Here is a 22,098-nt window from a genome sequence, read left to right as displayed (position 1 = left end):
CTGAAAGAGAATTCTGTATCTTCTGGGCAACTGTGCATCTGGAATTTAAATTCTCTTTTTTAAAAAAGTTTTGTTTCTATCTTCAAGCAATTGAAAAATACCATTCAAATCTGTGGTTACGGTTACAATGTAGGCTGGGTCTTGTATTAATGTCGCTACTGAAAGGACTATAACAATAAAAAGAATGCTTTCTAGTCATCAGACTAGTAGAGTCAAACCCAAGTGTTCAATTTGAAATCTGCTGCTTTAAGAACAGCTTGTCTTAATTTAAATGTGCAAACACTTCTTCCTCTGAATGGGTCCATTCTCCCAAAATGTTTCCAGCTGGCTGTGTTAGAGCAAAAGAAGACATCAGTCGGACTAGAAGAACATACAATTTCCTCAGTACGTGTTCTTGCATTGCGAGTCAGGTCACGGTGAGGGTCATGTTAGGTACTAAAGATATTCCCTCTCTAGAGAATAAATAAATGAAAAGCTACAAATGCCTCCAGGGCAAAGTGATTAGAAACTGATGGACATTCTATTTAGAGAAACATATGTCCAGGAATGGAGAAAAATCAAAAGGCAGTCAAGCCAGATGTGTAATCAAAATTTTATGACAGAATGCATTCTATGTTTCTTTTATTCAATCTGACTTGTTGCCTCTGCTATGTTTTGGATCCCAGACTCATTATAATGCTTGTTCAGCAAAAACAAAAAAACAAAGATGACTCTTCAAAGAATAAGAGGACTCTTTGAGTTACCTGTTCACTGCTGCTGAATGTTCCTTATTCTGTTGGCAAATATTTACAGATTGCCTCTGCCCTTTTTACATTTTCTGGTTGGTATTTTTAAGAGGTAATTATTGAACCATTCTATGAAATCTCTGAAAACATAGTAGTTTAATTATTTTATCCTTTGTCTGTTTGCAGAGCAGCAATACTTTAAAGGTCAGTTCTGTACCACTGAGAAAGTGCATTTTTATGTGCTCAGCAGGGAGAGCATTCTAACAGCAACCTAATAGTAAAATGATTGCATTCAGCCCTAATGCTTTATGTAGCTGAATTTCAAATTATTCATTCATGTGCAGCCCATTGCAGTTCACGAGCAGATTTTGTGACCTTACACAACACTCAAACTGGGGACAAAGATGATTTATTTAAATACTTGCAGTTGAAAGGAAAGTAATCAGAAATATCTGACTGTAGTATAAGGGTTTTTCTTCTGAAATCATGTTCTACTGTTTTTAATTAAGCCTCAGGTTTGCTCACAAACAGGTATTTGCAACTGACCTTGACAGTGGACTGAATGGAGAAACTGAATACTCAATTGTATCTGGTAATGAAAATGCGACATTTCTAATTGATTCAGCACGAGGAATTCTAGCAACTAATACAGTTCTAGATTATGAAAACGCTTCATCTTACAGGTTTGTATTTAAGGTTCCCATAAAAATGTGTTCTTTTTGTCTAGTCTAACTTGAGAATATTAATGTTACATATTTCATAGTTTCCTGTGGATATCCATTGCCCACAGAACCTGGGTGCAAGCCAGACAGCACTGAGAACAGCTCTAAAGCTGCCTATTTGTACTATGGATTCTTGTGTAGTTACCAAATTTAGAGAAAGAAATATAGTCTAGTTTAATCAATGACAACACTTATTGATATAAATGTGATTATTCACTATAGGAACAATGACAGTTCCTGGATTTTAGTTTATTAATAACTGTACAACCATTCCCTCTTTGGAAATGTACTTTATAAAGACACAGTGAAAACACTCAAATCAAATCCAAAAAATAGGGATATTTTCTCATTTTTATTTGATAGAGAGTTCAAAGTTTCTATTCAATAATGTGATAAAGACTCTTTTTAAACTATTTCTATCTATAACCTGTCCTGCAGTAAGTATTAACTTTTTCCAGTTTTTCTGAAACTCTGAATAAATATGGCCAAGTAGACATGACAATTTTCCTTTATGGGTCATGCCATGGTTGGAATCAGAAAGCAAATAAATAATGCCTTGAAGAGAAAATATTAATATGAAGACTCATTAACAGACCGATTTTAAGTACTGCAGTCTCCACAAAATGTAGTATTTCTGTGTATATGTCAGTAAAAGTTACTTTTTTTTCCCATCTGGTATCAATTAAAATATTTGCATGTTTTCCTGTCCTGTGGGTCCTCAAAGTTTTAAACTTCCAGTAAGAATTCTTATGAATGAGAATAACTTGTAGAAAACCACATTCAAGAATATTGATAGAGTATGTGGGGGTTTTTTAGTATCAGGCTGATTTGATAATAATGTCCCCAAAATACTTTGTTTTAACTTAATACAAAGGACACTTAATTTGGAAGATTTTTTTCAGTTTTTCACTGTATCAAATGCATCAAATCTGATTTTCGTAAACTTAATACATTTTATTTGTAACTAATACTTTAAAAGAACCCCTGGATTAAGTCCTTCAAATGAAGGATGTTTACTGTTGGTGAAATGTTCAACATGGGAGCATAATAATTCTCATATCTCACTTTAAGTGGGAGCCTGATTTATTTCCCTATCTAGGTTAAAATTCTAGATTTTCAGTTTGACAGTTTGTTCAGGGAATCTGTGTCTTTATATTCCTTCTCTCTAAAACAAGTTATTAATCTGGACATTGTTAGGTGAGAAGTGAATAGCAAAAGAAACTTTCAAAAGTATTTCCTGTTTGATGTCAAAATGTTACTGTTTTTTTCCAATTTGCAAGGAGTTGTTTATATATCTGAATTGAACATTTTCATCCCCAGAAGTTCTAAGTCCCTTACAACATGGTTTATAATGAAAGTGTTGACAGAACCTTAATTTTAATGCCTTGGCTAAAATGTTTTTATGAGAGGCTTTTTTTCCTGAAACCTTAGAAAGTGATTATTTTTAGTAAAATATTTCCATATGTATACCTACCAATTTTCATTCTAGAAAAAATACACTTTCTATATGGAATTATGCATGGTCACTGATTGAATACTAGCCTGCAATTAAAGTTATCTTCTGTTGGATCAGAAACTACAAGGATACCCAGAGTAGTGGTGGTGTGGTCAAGGAATCCTGTAAGCCACAGCTTGAGTTACAGCCTTGGCATTCTATATTGTCAAGTGAACATTTAGGAAGTAAAATATGTTTGACGCTTTTTAACTGTTACTTAGAAGAAAAATGGAGAAATAAGATGTTCAGAAGATCTTTGGGAAGGCAAAAAAAAAAAAAAAAAGTGGTGCAACATGAAAACAGTTGTTAGTACATAAAACATTTAATTAAGATGCTCAACTTTGGCCTGTATATCCTTTAGCCTAACTTATTGTTTCCTTTTTTTCTTTTTAAGATCACCTCTTGAGTTAGATTTAATTTTTAATTCATTTCTGGGATCTCCCCCACTAAGAAGTGGTAAAGTCTTCCAAATAATCTCAGTTTACATTTGCTTTTTATTGTTCAGAAGCTGCTTTCCATAAAGAGTAAACATTTTATCCATGTTTATCATGTTGTTGCTCACCATTTATTTGCTTCATTTTTTGTGGAAAGGTTGTTTACAGAATATACAACCCATCCTTATTTAAATGTGAAATGGAAGTTTAAAGTCAAAACTCTTCTAATCTGACATCATGATTCTGATCCCACTAAAATCAGTGGGAACTTTGCCATTGTCAAATGGTGCATCTATTCAGGGTTTTCACTTTATCACTTGCATTTATAATGTAATTGAAGGGCTACTCTGTGTCTGCAGGCATTCTGGCTGAATACCATTTTGGATGTTTTTTGTATTTTCCAATTTTCACATCTTTTTTACCCCTTTATAAACAACAAAGAGAGTCAAGTTGTTGCAAATGAATAGTTAGTACTAAGGTTTTAATTCCTGCTCTGAATTACCAATGGAAGAACTGTGTCTTATTTGAAAGAGTTGCTCAGCCACTTACATTTGGTATGAAACTGGATTAAATTAGTACAGACAAACACTTCCTTTTCTTTGTATGATTTTATTATTCTTTTGCCATGTAAAATCTCCTGGACGTTTTTCCTGCAAAACCAAAACGTAAAATGGTGCACAATCAACCTTACAGAAAGAAAGAAAGATGGAATTTAAGAGTTGCAATGAGGAACAGAAGTGACTATTCTTTTTGGGTTTAAAACTTCCCCTGCTTATAATAGTGGTGCATAATTCAATTGATTTCTGATCAAAAGTGACAATTAGTGCCTCCTTTAATTGTAGGTTGGTTGTACAAGCTGCTGATAAAGGAAACCCCAGACTCTCTTCTACAACTATTGTGAGGATACAAGTGTTAGATGTTAATGACAACGCTCCAGTTGTCCAACCACTAGGTGAAGTGGAGGTCCCAGAAAGTAAGTGTGAATGTACAGCTGTTTCCTTCCTAACTCCTGTGGCTAGGAATTCTCAGATAGTGATTTAGTGCTTTTGGTGATTTGTGTAACCAAACAACTGCAGTAAAAATTATAATGGGTACTATAAAAGCTGAAATATCAAAGCAAATTTTGATCTGCTTTTATTCTCAGAGTCATTATTTTTAATCTTTATATATTGTGGATAGTTTGGAACAAAACCATAGGCTATTTAAAATGAGTGAAAAATCTGCAGAAATACAACTTGAATCTGTTAATTTTCATTATTGTATTCTTCATATGTCTTTGATTTCTGCTCTTCTCCAGTAAAAATGTTTGGTGTTAAAACCAGCATTGCTAGAAATGAGACATTTTGAACTTCACTGTGATGAAAAAATACTTGCTATAAATTTGAATGTAGTGTTACACAAGCTCTATAGCTAAGTCCAAATGATGATCATTAAGAGAAGGACTCAGAACCTCCTGAGTTCTCAACCCAGCATGCATCTTGTGTGTTGTGTGACATTAGCTCAAATCTGCACAGCTTGAGTCCTGGGCCTGTAATTTTCAAATACAGGCATCTTACATGTGAATTCATTAAGATACACAGCCAAAAAATTATAAACACCAGTACTCCTCTTAACAAAAATATCAAGTTTGTCTTTTCTGATATATTTCAGTCTTTCCTAAGTTTATCTGCCACTAGTAATGACAAGTACAGAATTCATAGATGCGCACAGCAGCTCTAAACTACAGGTTACTTAATTAATATTTTGTATTTCACTTAAGAACTTGCTTTAGGACATGGCACAGTATTTTTGAGACTTCATGCCCAAGGCATGTAAATGAGAAATGGTTTTGCTTCTGTTAGTTCCAGGCTTTATGAAATGATCACTAATAGGTTCAGTTTGCAATCTCTGGTACTGTCAAATTGGCCCATGACAAAAGCTGTCTGTATCCAGTTTCTCAATCTTGTAGGATTATACCTTGATCTCTTCATATTTTTGTGCCATGTAGGTCTGTCTGAAGGCCTTGTTTCTCTCTAGTGGCCTTCTCTTCATTTGGAGAAGCTCCAGAATTGCATTTGCTGGTTCTACACAGATCAGTGTCTCTAATGCCTCAGTTAAATATTCTTGTGGAATTGTTCAGTAAACACATGTCACGTAAATGCTTGTGGAAAACCATCTAAGTTCTTGCTCCTGTTGAAGAAACTGTTATGACTACACTGGATCTGGGAAAGTCTAAAGAAAATCCAAATTAAAATTGGGATACAGCACATACCTTTGAAGAAATACACTACTGTTTCAGTGGCTTTTCTGGATACTGTGATTATTGTAATACACTAAGTCTGAATATACCAAAAGCTATACAGAAAGCTTAAATATATCCAAGATCCAATATTGAAATAGGCAAAATCTTCAGGAATGGTAACATTATCTTTTAACTCTGACTTATTCTCAAAATGATTGTTTCAGATGCCCTGCCTGGTTTTATAGTGACTCAAGTGTCAGCAAGTGATGCAGACTCCAGGCCAGCACTTCAGTTTGGTTTTATTTATGATAAGAGTCCTGAAATGAAATTTGCCATCGATCAGCATACTGGTGTCATCATAGTGATGGAACCATTAGATTTTGAAGAAACTGCTGTGTATACGCTGCATATCATAGTTTCAGATTCTGTGCATCAAACAGAAGCAGAACTCACCATCCTTGTTGTGGACATCAATGATAACCCTCCAGTGTTTATTCAAGATTTTTATCAGGTGGGAACATGGCAAATGAACAATCTGCATGTGGTATCTTTCCATATAGGATGATAAATAGTAGGAGTGCTTGTTCATATTTGTCTTTGAATGCATATGAGCACTGAGAATAAAGGTCTCTGCAAACTATTACTGAGCAGAAACAGAGCAGAGCGCTTTTAGGGACCTCCAGCCCCTTCCTAAGAATTCTTCTAAAAGCACTGAGGAAACTGCTCACTTTCAATGTTTGTGGTCTCTGTCTTCAGAAGGCAATTGGTGTGAATGCTAGCTCTTAAACCATGCATTCATCACTAGGAGTTACTGGATACAACCCAATCCAGTTTGGGGAGCAGAGTCCAGTGTTCAGAACTTCTTTCTTCTGAGAGAATGCTAAACAATTTGGTACCTTTATACTGGCCCACTTACTAGGGCATGAAGTTCTTCATTTTCAGTTACACAGCTCCGCAGGCGTAGTAATTGCCTTTTTGGTAGATGATGCATGTCAAGTTTGCAATGTGTAATGCTGCCTTATGGCTATGGCACTCACCTAGGGAGTGAAGGATATGAGTTTTGACCTCCCCAACATCCCTTGAGACTGAGGAGGGTACAGAGCTCTGCTTTTGGACTCCTGGACAAGCATTTGAACTGGTACTGTTGTAGAAGTGAGATTGTCCAACAGTGAAAGCAAATATTTTTGTGACTATGGACAGCTGTGGGCCATAAAGAAAAGTGCAGATTAAAGAAAGTGGAGCATATATAAAATAGAATCATTGAATCGTAGAATAGTTTGGGATGCATGGCATCTACAAACATTATCTAGTCCAAGTGCCTGACTGCTTAAGGGCTGACCAAAAGCTGAAGCATGTTGTTAAGGGCATTGGCCAAATGCCTCTTAAACAAGGACAGGCTTGAGGCATTGACCACCTCTTGAGGAAACCTGTTCCTGTGCTTCACCACCCTCTATGTAAAGAAATGTTTCAGCCTCAGGAAGAGGAGGCTCAGTTTTACCAATCTGTTTAAATACTAGTGTGGGCAAGTAAAGATGGGCAAACTAAAGTCTTCTGTGTTGAAGGACAGGAGGCAGTGGGCACAAATGGATGCACAAGAAGTTCTGTTTAAACATCAGGAAACTTTTTTCTTTTTTTTTTCCTTCAAACTCTCACAGTGATTAAGCATTGGCACAGGTTGTCCATAGAGGTTGGGGCATCTCTATCTCTGGAGAGATTCAAAACTCAGCAGTATGTAGTCGTGGGCACCCTGTTTCAGGTGACCCTACTCTGACCAAGGATTGCACCTTGCAGGTACCCAACAACCCCAGCCATTCTGGAACTGAGCTGTTTGACTTGGTGCTTTTTGTGTGTGGTAGATGTCCTCAGAGCCAAAAATATGAGGCACCACAGAAGACTTAGTTTTAATAATGCTCCATTTGTAAGTCTCAGACAGTTTGAGTAAAGAAACAAGTCTAAACATTTGGCCTAGTAAAGTATTTTCTACCTCTGAGCATTTGCAGGCACAGTAGTTTAGTCACTTCGATACCTCTGTGACAAATTGTAGACAGCTGTGAAACTTTTGGGTGCCTGAGTAGACAGAATTTGTGTAAATTTTCCACTAAAAATCATAAATCCACATTCTGGAAAAAATGCATTATTTTTTACTCAATGATTTTTAGACTTTTATTTTCCTCAATCCTCATATGTATCTGATTTTGGAGAGTAGTTTAGGCAAGTACTTGCTTGTGCAAGTGCCAGAATTTTTTTTTTTTGTAGATTGGAGCAGACCTTGTAGGGAGCATTATTAATTGATTCAAAACAGTGTAGCTTTATTTACTATTTTAATGTAAACTGCTGAGCTTCTCTTTCCACAGTCCTGATATTTTGGTGTGTTGCTTGGCAAGTAAGATACATCGCTTCTTTTTTGGTTGATGATGTGTGTAATTCCATATTCATCATCCTGTATTTTTACCCTTTTATTGTTCCTTCAAATGTTTTCATATTTATGCTCCTCATATATAGCTTAATATATGTATGTGATTATTATATACATATAATCTCTCTGTTTAAATTAAACTAACTCTTTGAGTTATGACAGAGGTAGCTGCTATAGCATACTGTTAATTTGAAATTTGATTTATAAGGTGGAAGGAAACTTTGGTCACAAAAGTGCTGTATGAAACTTGAAACAATGAAAATTCTTAAAAAGGGAATGGATTTTCTTGGTTTCCTAGAAGAAAACAAAGAAAGTATTTTGAAAAGTCAAATTCTAGGAATAATCCAGTGGTAATTAAGTGGTCTAGTGCTAGACTTTTCAGGGTGCACATATTGGTTTTTTTAGCATTCAGTCATATACTGCAGACTGTATTCCATGTATGGAAATGAAGGGGGTTTTGAAAGCAAAGGGAAAAGCTTTTAGTTGCAGTCCATAAGTGTACTCTTGAAAAAAGTGATTCATTTATTTTCTGAACTTGCTGTCATAATGAACTAGATGGATTTTACTACTGTTTAAAGCTTACTATGAATTTTGGCCATAATGAAGGCATAGTTTTCAATATCTCAACTCTTTCTGGTTTTGTCCCAGAAGAAAATGGGTAGGTAAAACTTCTTCCATAGCTGGGAACTGTGTAGGTTTTACTGATAAGTTCAAATAAAGGCAAATTTTTTTAATATTTAAAATCTGCTATTAAGCTCTATTTTTTGCTTTTTGTATCAGGTGAACTTGCCAGAGCTCATTTCTATGAATGCTACTGTTCTGACACTCTCTGCCATAGATAGGGATTCTGAACATAATGGAATGATTTCCTACAAAATCCTCTCTTCCTGTGAGGGATTTTCCATTGATCACAAGAATGGTGAGTCTGCATGGTTTATTATTTCAGCTTTTTAAGTATAAATCAAAGAGTCCTATTCCTTTCTCACCTGTTGCCAGTGATTACTTGAGTTCTGGAAATTTGTGGTGGCCGAAGTCCATTGTGTTTTTTGCTAAATCTGCCATTATCAGTGGGGAGCTATTGCATCAAAGACTGGAGTTCTCAGTTTGTCCCCAAACCATGCATATTTTTTCTGGTCTAAATGCAGTATGTGTATTTGATACTGCATCATTGAGGAGAGATCTTGCCTTCACAGCATTATGATTTCTTAGAATCATCAAATAGTTTGGACATGATCTTTAATTGTCATCTAGTTCAACCCCCCTGCAATGAGCAGAGACATCTTCAAATAGGTCAGGTTGCTCAGTGTCCTGTCCAACCCGACCTTGAATGTTTCTGGGGATGAGGCCTCTACCACCTTTCTGGGCAATCTGTTCCAGTGTTTCATCATCCCCATCAAAAAAAAATGTTCCTCAGATCTTATTTGATTTTACCCTCTTTTGGTTGAAAACCATTATCTTTAGTCCTATCATGAAAGGCCTTACTAAAATGTCTGTTCCCATCCTTACAAACCCCCTTTAGGGCCAAAATAAGGTCTCCCTGGAGCCTTCTCTGGGCTGAACTATCTCAGCCTTTTCTCAGGAGAGGAGCTCCAGTCCTCTGATCATTTTTATGGCTCTCCTCGGAACTCACTCCAACAGGTCCATGTGTTTTGTTTGAGGACTCCATAGCTGGATGCAGCACTCCAGATAGACTTTAACAAGAGCAGAGGATTGAATCATGTCCTCCTCCCTGCTGCCCGCACTGCTTTTGGTACAGCCCAGCATACAATTGGCTTTCTGGGCTGTAAGTGCACATTGATGGGTCATGTCCAGTTTTCCATCTACTGGTACCTTCAAGTCCTTGTTTACATGCCTGCTCTCAATCCCTTCCTCCCCCCACCCCCTGTCAATATCAAAAGTCAAAAGTTGCCCTGATTCATGTGCAGGACCTTGCACTCATCTTTATTAAACTTCATGAGGTTCATGGACCCACTTCCGCAGCTTGTCCAGGTCCACCTGGATGGCATCCCATCCTTCAAGCATGTCAGCTGCAGCACTCACTTGGTGTAATCTGCAAACTTGCTGAGGATGCAGTCTATCCCACTATCTGTGTCACTGGTATTAAACAGTACTGGTCTCAGACCCCTGGGGTATGCCACTTGTCACTGATGTTCATCCAGACATTGACCCACTACTCTCCAGATGCAAGAGAGTAATTTTGTTGTGTACAGCCATTACAGCTGGGGTAATTTTCAAATATGACTGTTTAGAATCAGCTTCTGGAATATCATTTATTTGCCTGTGAAGCGTGGGCTTTTGTTAATTGTGTTTTATTTTCAGGTTCACTGTTTTCCACGGAACTAATTATGCAGCTGAAAAATATTTCCATTATTCATCTCCTGATAGAGGCCACAGATGGTGGCAGTCCCCCTCTGAGTGCAGTTACCTCCGTAGAGGTGCACATAGAAGACGTCAATAACTGTGCCCCTCGCTTCACAAAGGCTCTGTACAATCTCAGTGTGAGTGAGAATGCCTCAGTTGGAGAAAGTGTCCTCCTGTTCTCAGCCATCGACTGCGACTGGACACGTGACAACACATTTGTTGAATATTCTATTATTGGTGGCAATGCTGAGAATTTATTCTCCGTAGAAACAAGTGTCATGGGGTCAGAAACATCCTACAAACTTGTCGGCAGTCTTGTTTTGAGCAGTGCTCTTGACAGGGAAACAGCTGCTTCTCACCAGTTGGTTCTCCTTGCCTCTGATCGTGGAACACCCTCCTTGAGTTCAACTGCTACAGTGCTAATAACTGTGCTGGATATTAATGATAACCCTCCAGTATTTAGCAGCCCAGAGTATCATGTTCATGTCAAAGAAAGCATCCCCATAGGCAGTCATATCACAGAAGTTTCAGCAGAAGACTGTGATGCAGGCACTAATGCAGAAATCACTTATGCTATCATCTCTGGAAATGACAGAGGGCATTTTTACTTGGATGGTAGAACGGGATCTGTAAATTTGACAAAAACGCTGGATTATGAGGATACCATGAAATTCACTTTGGTTATCCAAGCCACAGATGGAGGAACTGATGTAAAAAATATGGTTTTTGCTGTCATTCTTGTTAGTGTCCTAGATGACAATGATTATGCCCCGCTTTTTTTGTTTCCCAGTCTGAGCTGCACTGTCAGTGAAAATCTGCCTACCTTTTCTTTTGTGTGTGCTGTTTGTGCATTGGATTTTGATAAAGGCTCCTATGGGCACCTTACCTACTCCATTCAGTCTTCATGTTTGACTCATCGTGAAGCTGCTAGAGACCATGACATGTTCTTCATTGATCCTTTAACAGGAGATATTCATACAAAGCAAATGTTTGACTATGAAAGTCAAAATAGGTACTGTCTCATAATCCAAGCAAAAGACAAAGGTGATGCACTGGCTACCACTACAGTTCAGGTAGATATTGAGGGGAGAGATGAATTTGATCCAGTGTTTACACAAGAGCATTATTTCTTTAATCTTCCTGAGAAGAATGAAGCAGGCCAGTTGATTGGTAGAGTGACAGCATCAGACAGTGATGGTGGACTGGATGGAGTTGTTCATTACTCCCTTCTAAAACCTTCTCCATTCTTTTCTGTGAATCAAACCAGTGGCAATATTTATTTGACTCAGACTGTTCACAGAAGGAAAAATGGCATCAAAAGGAATGATGATACTCTGAAAATGTTAGTAAGAGCTTATAGCCCTAAAATTTTGTCAAGGTTCACTGCATGCACTGTTTTTGTGAATGTTTCCAATTCTCCTGAGAGTGATCCCACAGTGTCAGCACACAGCCTGACAGTGAGTGTTTCCATCTCACTGATGGTGTTTCTGCTGCTTGCCATCACTCTTATCATGCTTACTCTGAGACTTAAGCAAAAAGATCTGATGAATCCTTGTGTGAAAAGAAACCCAGTATCCTCCTCAGCTGCTGATGTGAATTCCATAAGAGAAGACGAGGACTGCCAGAAAATCCAAAGTACGGAGAGCAGTATGCTTCCCATGGGTGCTATAGCAAAGTGGCTGAGCCTAGCAGGACTTGGAGAGGGGAAAGATGATGATGTCTCCTGCAGGCATTCAGACTCCAGTGGCCATGGTTCTGCTGAAGGAGAGACTGCAGAGGACGAGGAAATCAAACGGATCTATGAGTGTCCTTGCAGAAAAGGCATTGGCTCAGCACTGCGCGAGCACGGCTCGCAGATGCCAGATTCAGGGATCCCAAGGCAGTCTGATCAGTTCTCCTGTCATTCTGGAGAAACAGATGTCACAGCTACTATGCAAAGCATGGAGAATGTGCAGACCATTAAAGGAGAAAGCAGAGAAGAAGCCTGTGACACAGCCTATGCACACAAAATCTTGTCTCAAAAACTTGCGGAAATTGGAATAAAAGAGGAAGGCACGATGACAGACCTCACAAGAGACTATGTCCTCATGCCAGATAGGAAAGACTCTGGGTATGATTTGCTTGCAACTGTTGGCACCTCAGATGAGGATCTCAGAGGTGGTTATAAATGGGATTATGCGCTCAGCTGTGAACCCAGATTTCAACCTCTTGCCTCAGTGTTTAATGATATTGCAGAACTGAAAGATGAAAATGTTCATATTCACAGCTTCTCTCAGGAGAAGAAATCTCTTGTTTTCCCTCCTCCCTTGATAACATCAGTAGCACAGCCTGGCATAAGGACAGTGCCACCAAGAATGCCAAATATAACATCAGGGCAAGCTTTTAAGAAATGCCCTTATTCTCCCATTATCCATTATCACGGATACCCTCCACAAACCATGACCCCCAGGTTTTCTCCTACTCTCTCTTTACTTACCATGCAGACACCTTCTGCTTCTCCAGTAATGTCTGATGGGAAAATGATAGGAACATGTCTTATTGATCCAAGCTACGAACTTGCAACAGAAGAAGAAATTCAGGTCTAGGTTATTAACTGACAGTATTTTATGGTAAAAAATATGGCTTAAAATGTATTTTGTTACTTTTTAACAGTAAAATGTGCCTGTCAGAGCTTCATCACCAGTATTCTTTCTGTTTTCATGAGCCTAAAAAGTTAAAATATAAAGTAGTCAGAAATTTGGTAACTATACTTCTTGTTCTTCCCAGAATACACTGTGAGACCATGAGGCTTCTCTTTCAGTTCACAACTGTGGTTTCTATGTAAAACACGCAACCAGGTGCCTGATAACCAATTTGACCAATTTTACAATTTTTCTTATAAAATACATTAGTAACAAAAAAATGGAAGCAGTTATTTATTGTGGAAAGCATTTGTTAGCATACTGGTGGGTTCTGACTGATTCTGTGGTGGTGTTAGAGGAGAGTACTGGAGGGATGTGTAAGTACAGCAGGTGTGGCAGTGGAAAAAGGATAAAACTTGGGTTCCTACTGAGCTCTTTCTCTAGTGTTTACCCAGGTTTCCCACATTTCAGCCTGTGGATCCCAACGATCTGTTTTGTCTGGTGTGGCAATGGCTCCTCAGTGGGCTTTCTTAGCTATCTTTGTGGAACCGAGGTTCTGTGCGCCTTTTGTTTATCTCCTGCTTTAAAGCCAGCAAGTCACAATAATCTGAATAATGGATGACCTTTGGAAAACAGAATAATCAGGGAAAAGATAAAAGCAACCATCTTCTCTATTACTAGATCTCAAGTAGGTACCTATTGTCTTTTTGTTGCATTACAGAGGGTGCCCTGGGGCTCATGCAGCTGTAAGAACAGTGTTACAGTCCTGAAGGTTGGGTATGCCTCCACCCTGGTCTTTGGTTCTGTGCTGGACCAAAGATCTCTGCAAGACCAGATAATCTGGCCTTGTTTGTTGTATGTATCATACACATGGCATTTTGTGTACATATGTATATCCAGACACATACACATGCTGTATCTGCTTGCATTATGATCAATAAAATACACAGACAATACATCTAGAATAACTCTGGTTTTTCTTCAATGTATGTTCCAAAGTCCTTTGCATCACACGTAGACGTGTGTAATTGGTACCTATAGGAGTCTGCCACTACAAGCTGGATGTATACAGAGTCATATATTGTACAGGTCATAACAGGTGGAGGGAAAGCATACAGTGTGGTTAGGCTAAGTGATTTTGTGGGATCAATAGCATGTGTGCAGTGGCTGTTTTTCCTCAAGCATGCATGTCAACAATTGCAGCCTGTGGGCTCATAACCAGTCTTTGAATAAGATCCTATTTCTGAAGCTACACTGACACTGTACATCTTGCACATGCAACAGGATCCATGATGCTTTGTGTCTTTTAAAGCTGGCATTTGTTCTTTGTACTGCCATGGAGTTGGAAATGAGCTTAGGAATTCATTGGGACTGACAAATTTTACTAAGAAAGATGGATGGTGAGTTTTGTAGTCAGACAAAAAAACTGTGCCTGGAGAAGAAATAAAAAAGAGGAATTCATTCCCTGTTCATATCTAAACACAGAGATTCAATTAAAGGACATAATTTCAGAATTAATCTTGTTCTCTGCTGTCAACACTCTGCCTATTGGCATTATGTATACAGCCTGATTGGCTTTAACTTATATGTGTGAAGTTGTAAAGTAATTTCTAAGACACTGAAAGGTGTTCTTTGGGTGTTGACTTCTGTGCAGTTATAGTATCAGAAGGCACACAGAGCTACATTTTCTATGAAGTCAACAACTTCACTAATTTGATTTTAGTTTCAGATGGTTATGGACCAGTGGCAGCTATTGCTCTGGTGAGCAATGAGCACGTGCCATCCTTAGAGGGGTCACATTTTCAGCATGGGATCAGTGGAAGAATGAATGCTTTATACAGCAAAATTGTTTCATCCTTCACATTGGTGGATATGAAGCAGGTAACAAGGCCTTCATTTCATGTATACAGTCTAGGCTAATGGATGAGTAGCTTTGTCTTTGCTAATATGGCTCTTACAAATGTTCTAATGCTGTTAGCATTAGAAATCATTAGAAAGCATCACTAATCATATTTAGGTGACAATATTTGGACCTCACCTTGCTAATGGGTGCCCACCTCCTAGAGTTCTTGAAAAACAAGAAAATTGTTTGTTTGTGCATTTTTAGCTAATTCAAATTCAGCTTGTTTTTGATGCCTTTCTAAGAAGATTAGATATGATTTGCATCCTATTTATCAAGCACATGATATAACCAATGAATACTTTGTGCTCCATTTAAGTGTTACAGCAATCTTTTCATTGTTTCTTAAGTATTTATTGATTTTCTTTTTTATCGAATGGGAAACAATGCTTTGCTGATATATTGTGGTGTCATATGTAGTCAAGCTCCAAAACTTGAACATTGAGACAAGTGCCTGCAATAAATCATGCACAGTTCTTTTAACCCCACTGTTTTTTTCCCTAAGTAAACAGTATAACTTTTATAATTTACCATGACTTTAATATTAGCTTGCCTTGAAGAGGCTGTGTTACTTTGCAATTCTGCACACCAGTTTTAGCACTTTGGAGAAGGTACAGAACTTGTTAGTGGAAAATCATATTAAGCTCAAAAAGCATAAGCTATAAAATAAAAGACAGTTGTCTCTTCTGGAATTTTGGCTGCCTGCCTTCTGGATTTGCTTGTTGGCAGCCTTGAAAACACTGGTGTAAATCACTACCAAATGGATATAAAAATTCCATCTACCGGTAGTAATTGTTCTATAGATGTTCAAGCAGATTTCTGTGCAAAGGGAAAAAAAACCTTCATATTTTTGGGGAACCCGTTATTTACAGATTATAACATTGTAGGCCTGTTTTCTAAAATGATACTAAAAACACCAGTTACCTACACAAGTCTGTATTTATTTTGTATTTTATCTTCAGCTGACGACAAATATTATTTCTAAAGCAGTTTTAGGTTAAAATAGCTGTGATAAAAATGAACCTTTGTTGCTAAGTCTATTGCACTGACAATTCTTAGTATCATTTACATTTGGTAACCATCCATCCTCTGTGCTGCATGTCACTTCTTTTCTATAACTGACATGTAGCTTGCTGAAGACTATATGTAACTGTTCTCTTTGGGACATCTATAAACTGCAACATGCTGTCCTGACCAAAAAAAAGTTACTAGAACATCACCTAGTACCAGGCTGACAATTGTGCCCAATAATATAATATAGCTTTATACTTCTCCAGCACAAAGACCAGTTGGCAGTCCAGTTGGCCACCATAGGCATGTGTGAGGCCAGTGGGATTAGACCTCCTCCAATGGCAGCGCCTACATTGCTCCCTGAAAACCAGCCCTCTGGGGGTGAACAACACAGAGGAATTGAATCCTTGCAGGAAGGGAATTGCACTGGTTGGCTGCAAATAGAAGGGGGTGTTCCCTAAAACCTTGTAAAAGCACTAATTGGAATAGGAGGCAGTTGTGACTTTGTAATTGAATATACTGTGGTGGGAGGTTTATATTTAGGATTTGGCTTGCTTGGCAAGTGAAATCGCTTTGGAGCTTCTTTCTCTTAATGTCTGTCACAACAGAACCGACTCACCATGGCAATATGTGGCTCAGTTGACTGTGGATGATCTGGTTGCAATAAATAAAGTGTTGCAGAATCAAGTTGAGTATAGATTTGAGTGCCTCATAGTTGCTGGTTCTGTTAGCTGTTTGCTAGCACGTATGGAAAGCCTAATGTATATTCAGTCTGTGCATGGATTTGTATGTTCAGAACTCATTCAAAAAGCTGCAGTCTGACACCAAAATCCTCTTGGTGGCTTTGAAAATTCCTCCATAAATACATACAACATTTAAAAAACACTGGAAAAAATTTGGATGCCTAAGCAAAAGAAAAGGGGCCTTATAGAAGGGAAAAAATGAAGATCTAAAACTTTCTGGTCAAGACTTGCACTTTACATTGCTGCTAGGGCTATTCCTCATAAAACATCAGATGCTTTTTTCCTGTAATGTGTAAAAAAGTAATAGAAGAGCATCTGTAAGGAATACCGAGGGCAGCAGGGTAGGCTAGAATTACAAAATTCTGTTTCTTGACACTTATGAGTTATTTGAACAATGAAGAAAGTACCAAATCCTTTAGCTCATGATAGTCACAAAAATCACAATTACTGCCTTGTTACTATATAAATGTTTAACTGACCCTAATAAGTCCTGTACTGGATGAAGCATTAGGAGCCAAACTATATGCCTGAAAATGTAGATGGCGTAGTAAAGGACTGAAGGAATCTATCATGGTTTTCAAAACTTCAAATGAAAATCTAATTACAATTAGAAAACTCAGGTTTCTTGACTATCATGTTTAAAACAAGGTATTTCTGCCCTAGAAACCACACTGAAAACTGTCAGTCACATCTGTGTAGCCTTATCTTCTTGAAAATAGTGTTATGTTTTACACTTTCAAAAAAAGTTAGTATTTACATAATGCGGGTCACCTTCCCTAAAACTTTATGATGATTGCCTATGGAAAGCTCTCAGAAAACTCAGAAAATGGAAGCTAAGCTGTTGATTGTGTGAGCTGTTCAGCTGCCATTAACTGTTGCATAGAAGCAACATTTCAGAGTGGCTGGGGGTAGATGGTGCCTACTCACTAACTCGACCTGGGGGAATACCTGGCTGTTGCCTGTATCCGCCTCCACCATTTTTTGGGAAACTTTTAGATGGGAAACTCTATTGAGTTTCCAAAATGGTGTTACTGGTGCCATAACCAAAAGAAAAGAGTAGCAAGTCAAACTTATTTTGTTGACCTCGGAAAGTTCTGTCTCAAGCCCCATCTTGCTGGCAGCAGACTGCTTTCAGGCATCTCCCTTTTTACAAACTGTAGGCTCTATTTAATTTTGAAGAGGTTTTTTTTAAATACTGGGTTCTGATCCAACATCCCAAGACTTCTTCCACTGATTTAACTGGGACTTGAATAAAAAATGCACTTAGAAGAAATGAGCAACATATGTCTTGCCGATGCTCCTGCAAGAGTCAGTGGCAGTGGAGAGCTGGCTCCCCAGTGTGCAGGGCTGTAAACCCTCAGGGGGGAGCATTGAGAGAAGAGAAATCGAGAGCCTAAAAAATAGTAGAACCAGCCATGGGGCAGGGGGCTGGGATTTGGAGGGGAGCTTCCTTTGTGCTTCCAGGTGATTGATGCAAACCTTGCTTTATATGCTTATTTTGGAGCAACTTTTAGAGAAATCTGGGAAGGTCTGTAAGGGAAAGGTCATTTACTGTTTCCCTATTCTTCTTTTATGTAAACTACGGTTGGCTTCTGGATTTGCTACTGATTTTACTGAATACACAAAATAATTACACCTTCAGACAAAGATTTCTCTACTTTTCTTCTCTACCTGTCTACTTGAGATCTAGTACAGGGTTGAATTAGTCTTCAAAATTATCCTAGTTACTGTTAAGGTAAACAGGAAGGATTTGGGAATTGTTGAGTGGTTGTTGGGGATTTATCTGGGTTTTGGGAGATTTTGTGGCATTGGTTTTTGATTGTGTTTTTTGAGACATGCACATGTTTTTTCAGTTTTAGGCTGAAATCTACAGCTTTTGAACTTTCAAATCTGTCTTCTGTCACACTAATGGAGCATCTCGTGCTATGGCTGATCATATATTCACTGCGTAGAGATTGGTAAATTTCAGCAGCCTACTCTTTTCTCTGGCAATAGAATTGCAGTAAACTGTATTTAATTTTGTTGCTGAATGTCATAAACTCTAGGCTTGATCGCTGATATGTTTGAACTCCCCACTTTTCCTTCAGATTTTTTCCATATGTAGCTAAAATGTTTCACTGTTCGCCATTTTCAGGCCTCACATACTTCTTTTAATTTAGTTTTAATAACTGAAAATTGAGCATTCTGATCCCTAAGCACTTAAGGTGTGGAGCCAAGTTGTGAATATTTCCTGTTAAAAGAATGTGGTGTGTTCTATAATTATAATTAGAGATAAATGCAGGTTTAGTAACACAAGCCTCCTCTTACCAATTGTTTTTGTGTGGGATTTAATGAAGTCTTCTGTGATTTGCAGAGTTAAATAGTGAAGTTCATAGCCCGAAGACAAAAAGCAACAAGGAGATTTCATTACTGCAACTAGTGCAAAGGTGAAATGATGAAGCAAGGAGGACATCTTGATAACCAAATTTTAAAATATGATAGTGAGTAAAAGGCCTATCCAGTTAACCCACGTGCCTGAGACCTTGACTCCTTAGGAGTATCTTGTGTCCAAACTGCAAGGTAATACTTTAAGGAGTGCAGGCCTGCTAGTGCTTTGTTACAGTTCTCTTTTTTTGTAGCAATGATAATTCTCACATGTATAAACAAAAATGCCTGATACTGTATCCCATGGCAGAATTAGTGATGCCTTATGGCAACAATGGGAACTGAAACAACGCCATCAAACCCATCACTCACCCAGCTTCTTAGTTTACAAAAAAACCTGCCTAAAATAAATAATAAAAAGAGAGATTTTGGGGTATCTTTCCTAAGAAATTAATTAATTATGAATCTGAGCAAAATCTTTCAAGAGGCTGCTGATTAAATTCCTTTGAAATGTATATGTATTTGTTTACTGTGTGACTCTCCTCAGCAGAGATGTTGTAAGTGTCAGCAATGGAGAGATGAAGGTTTACAATAGAGAAGAAGGGATAAACTGGAGTTAAATGGAAGAGCAAAGACATATAACTGACATAGAGAAGATCTCTGTTAGTGAGGACTCCCTACTAGAGAGAACTGAGTACTTGACAGCTCAGCTGTTTTGGAAATTAATGTTGTGCTCTGAGAAACCAAAAAGCTTCTTCACTCATTTGCAGTCTCCTGACAAATGACACTATCTGCTGGAGTCTGTCAAGGATAGTGATGAAAAGCTGGGGCCTCGGGACCTTGCAGTCTAGATGACTGTCCTGGTTCCAGCCAGGACAAGGTTAACTTTGGCAGTAGCCAGGAGGAGCCAATATTGTCGATTGTCGGGTTTTTTTTTTTTCCATGTGAACAGTTTCTTTTCTTATGCCCTCCATTGCCAGTATTGTTACTGTTCCTTTTCTTATCCTATTGCTCTTTCCAGTAACTTGTTCTTATCCCAACCTTTGTTTTTTGCCTTTAGCTCCTTCAATTCTCCTCTCTGTCCCAACACAGAAGTGAGGGTGGAGAGGGGAGCGAGCAGCAGTGTGGGAGCACTAAACTGGAGAACACCATTCCTACAGCATGACAATGACCTTCAGCAGAGTTCTGCTGGTCAGCCAAGCAGAGGGAAAGAATAGGGGAAGACCGTGTGGAGAAGGTCACACATATGATTTCTCAATCCTGGTCGAGTTAAATAGAAAAGTCAGGTGAGGAGGTGAGATGAGTTCCAAATGTAATTATTCCAGTACAAAAAATGCTCACTGTCCAGGTAGAGCATGTTTTGGTTGGTTACAGAGTCTGCTGTAGCCTCTAAGGTTGATTTAGGGACAGATGTATATGGACACATAGGATTTTCTGTAACTGTACTGGTGGGGTATTTTCTGTAATAACATATGGTATTATGGCTGGTAAACAGATACTGCCAATTATATAGAGCTAACACACTTATTCACATAGTTATTGACAAAAGGTGATCTGTATTAATTGTTATTTTCATAAAAATTTGCATGCTATAGAAAACTTTACTGTGGAAAACAAACTTGTATCTGTAAACAAACGTTACTTTGGTTAAAATAAAAAAAAATTTAAAACCTATTCCAAAGAAAGGAGGAAATATGTCTGTGACTAGGAATTACTTCTATACAACATTAACTACCTAGCAAAGTGATTACTTCTGAATGGGCTAATTCTGAATATCTGAAGCTGTTCTGCCACTTTCTTTGCTCCAGCTAACAGACTCAAAGTTCACTAGCTCAAGTGGAACATCACACTGACACAGCTACGCTACCCACGAAGGCTTTGATCATATTCCCTACTGTGTTGTATAAGCTAAATTCTGGGATTACTGACTTCAAAGAACAAACTTTCATAAATATAGAGGTGAAGGCATTGGGACACAGCAGTCTGAATGCTCAAGAGGTTTAGAATTGTATCAAGCCAAAGATGTGAACATTAACTGGAACTATCTGGAGAGCAAAGATTATTCAGGGCAAAAAAACCCCATGGGGTATGGACTGTCCAGTAAGAAGTGCTTATGTTTAAAAGGGGACAAAGTGTAAGGATTGCAAAAATTCAGTGAATGGACTTGAGAATATTCCTGCAAACTGCCAAAGGCTTTTTGCTCATAAAAAGAAAGAAAAGAAGTAGGAACCCTGAAAATCAAGGTAAAGGTTAAAAATAATCTCCTCTAGCTAAAGTGAAGGCATTTTTAACCTTAATTTGCAGTGAAGCTACTGATAATGATGATTACGAGATTAATGACAGGACAAAGGTAATAATAAAGGCAGGGAAGGAAAAGAGACAACCCCTAAGGTGAAGACACTCTACTCAAATAGAAGGGAAATAATAGTTCTTGTCCTAAGGCTGAAGTAGAGTATGTGGGTGCAGAGCTAGCTTGCCCAACAGCATGGTATGGTAAGGCATGAAATGCTGTGGCTTTTCACCAAGGAAAGGATAACAGTGTGCCTATGGAAGTCATGGTTGAGTGCCCTAGCAAAGAAGAGGAAAATAAAACGATTCACCCAGCTCTCCAACAGTTACTTCCACTAGAATGGAATCAGCTTTGGGGAAAAATCAGGACACAGGGATGCAATAGTATTGTGCATGAATTTCAGGGTAGATCATGTGCCTAAACACTGCACTCCTTGAGAAGATGGCTAAATGCATAAATTCAATGGAATTCATGTATTTGAGTTTCAGAAAGACATTTGACACAGTGCCAACTAAGAGAATTCTAGAACTGCAACATGATACATTTATTGCAGAGTATATTGGCAGGGAAAAATAGAGTTGGAGAGAGGTCATTGCTAGAGACAGATTTTTCTGGACTGTTTAATATTTTCCAATAGAGTCAGCAACAGAAACATGCCTAATTGAAACAGAGCTTGGTCAGTTTAAAAAAGGGAATTTGGAATAATTTCATATGTGAATTGGTCAAATTTCATCCACCAACTATTGGATCATATAACATCTTTTTCTGCTTTAGGTTAAAGAGCCCCTGATATGA

General features: G+C 38.1%; 1 protein-coding gene across 1 annotated transcript in view; it reads left to right on the top strand.

Moving 5' to 3' along the window:
* DCHS2 (dachsous cadherin-related 2) overlaps window positions 1–21,126 on the top strand; it is a 112,206-nt gene extending 91,080 nt beyond the window's left edge. Inside the window, exons 16-20 of the mRNA XM_074541160.1 lie at window positions 1,257–1,408; window positions 4,219–4,349; window positions 5,822–6,108; window positions 8,794–8,932; window positions 10,333–21,126. Of these exons, the coding sequence (XP_074397261.1) occupies window positions 1,257–1,408; window positions 4,219–4,349; window positions 5,822–6,108; window positions 8,794–8,932; window positions 10,333–12,959 (3,336 nt within the window). The 3' untranslated portion in view covers window positions 12,960–21,126. The remainder of the gene's footprint in view (window positions 1–1,256; window positions 1,409–4,218; window positions 4,350–5,821; window positions 6,109–8,793; window positions 8,933–10,332) is intronic.
* The last annotated feature ends 972 nt before the right edge of the window (window positions 21,127–22,098 follow it).

This window comes from Zonotrichia albicollis, chromosome 5, assembly GCF_047830755.1.
Source record: "Zonotrichia albicollis isolate bZonAlb1 chromosome 5, bZonAlb1.hap1, whole genome shotgun sequence".
Classification (NCBI taxonomy): domain Eukaryota; kingdom Metazoa; phylum Chordata; class Aves; order Passeriformes; family Passerellidae; genus Zonotrichia; species Zonotrichia albicollis.
This window is presented reverse-complemented; position numbering and strand designations above follow the sequence as displayed.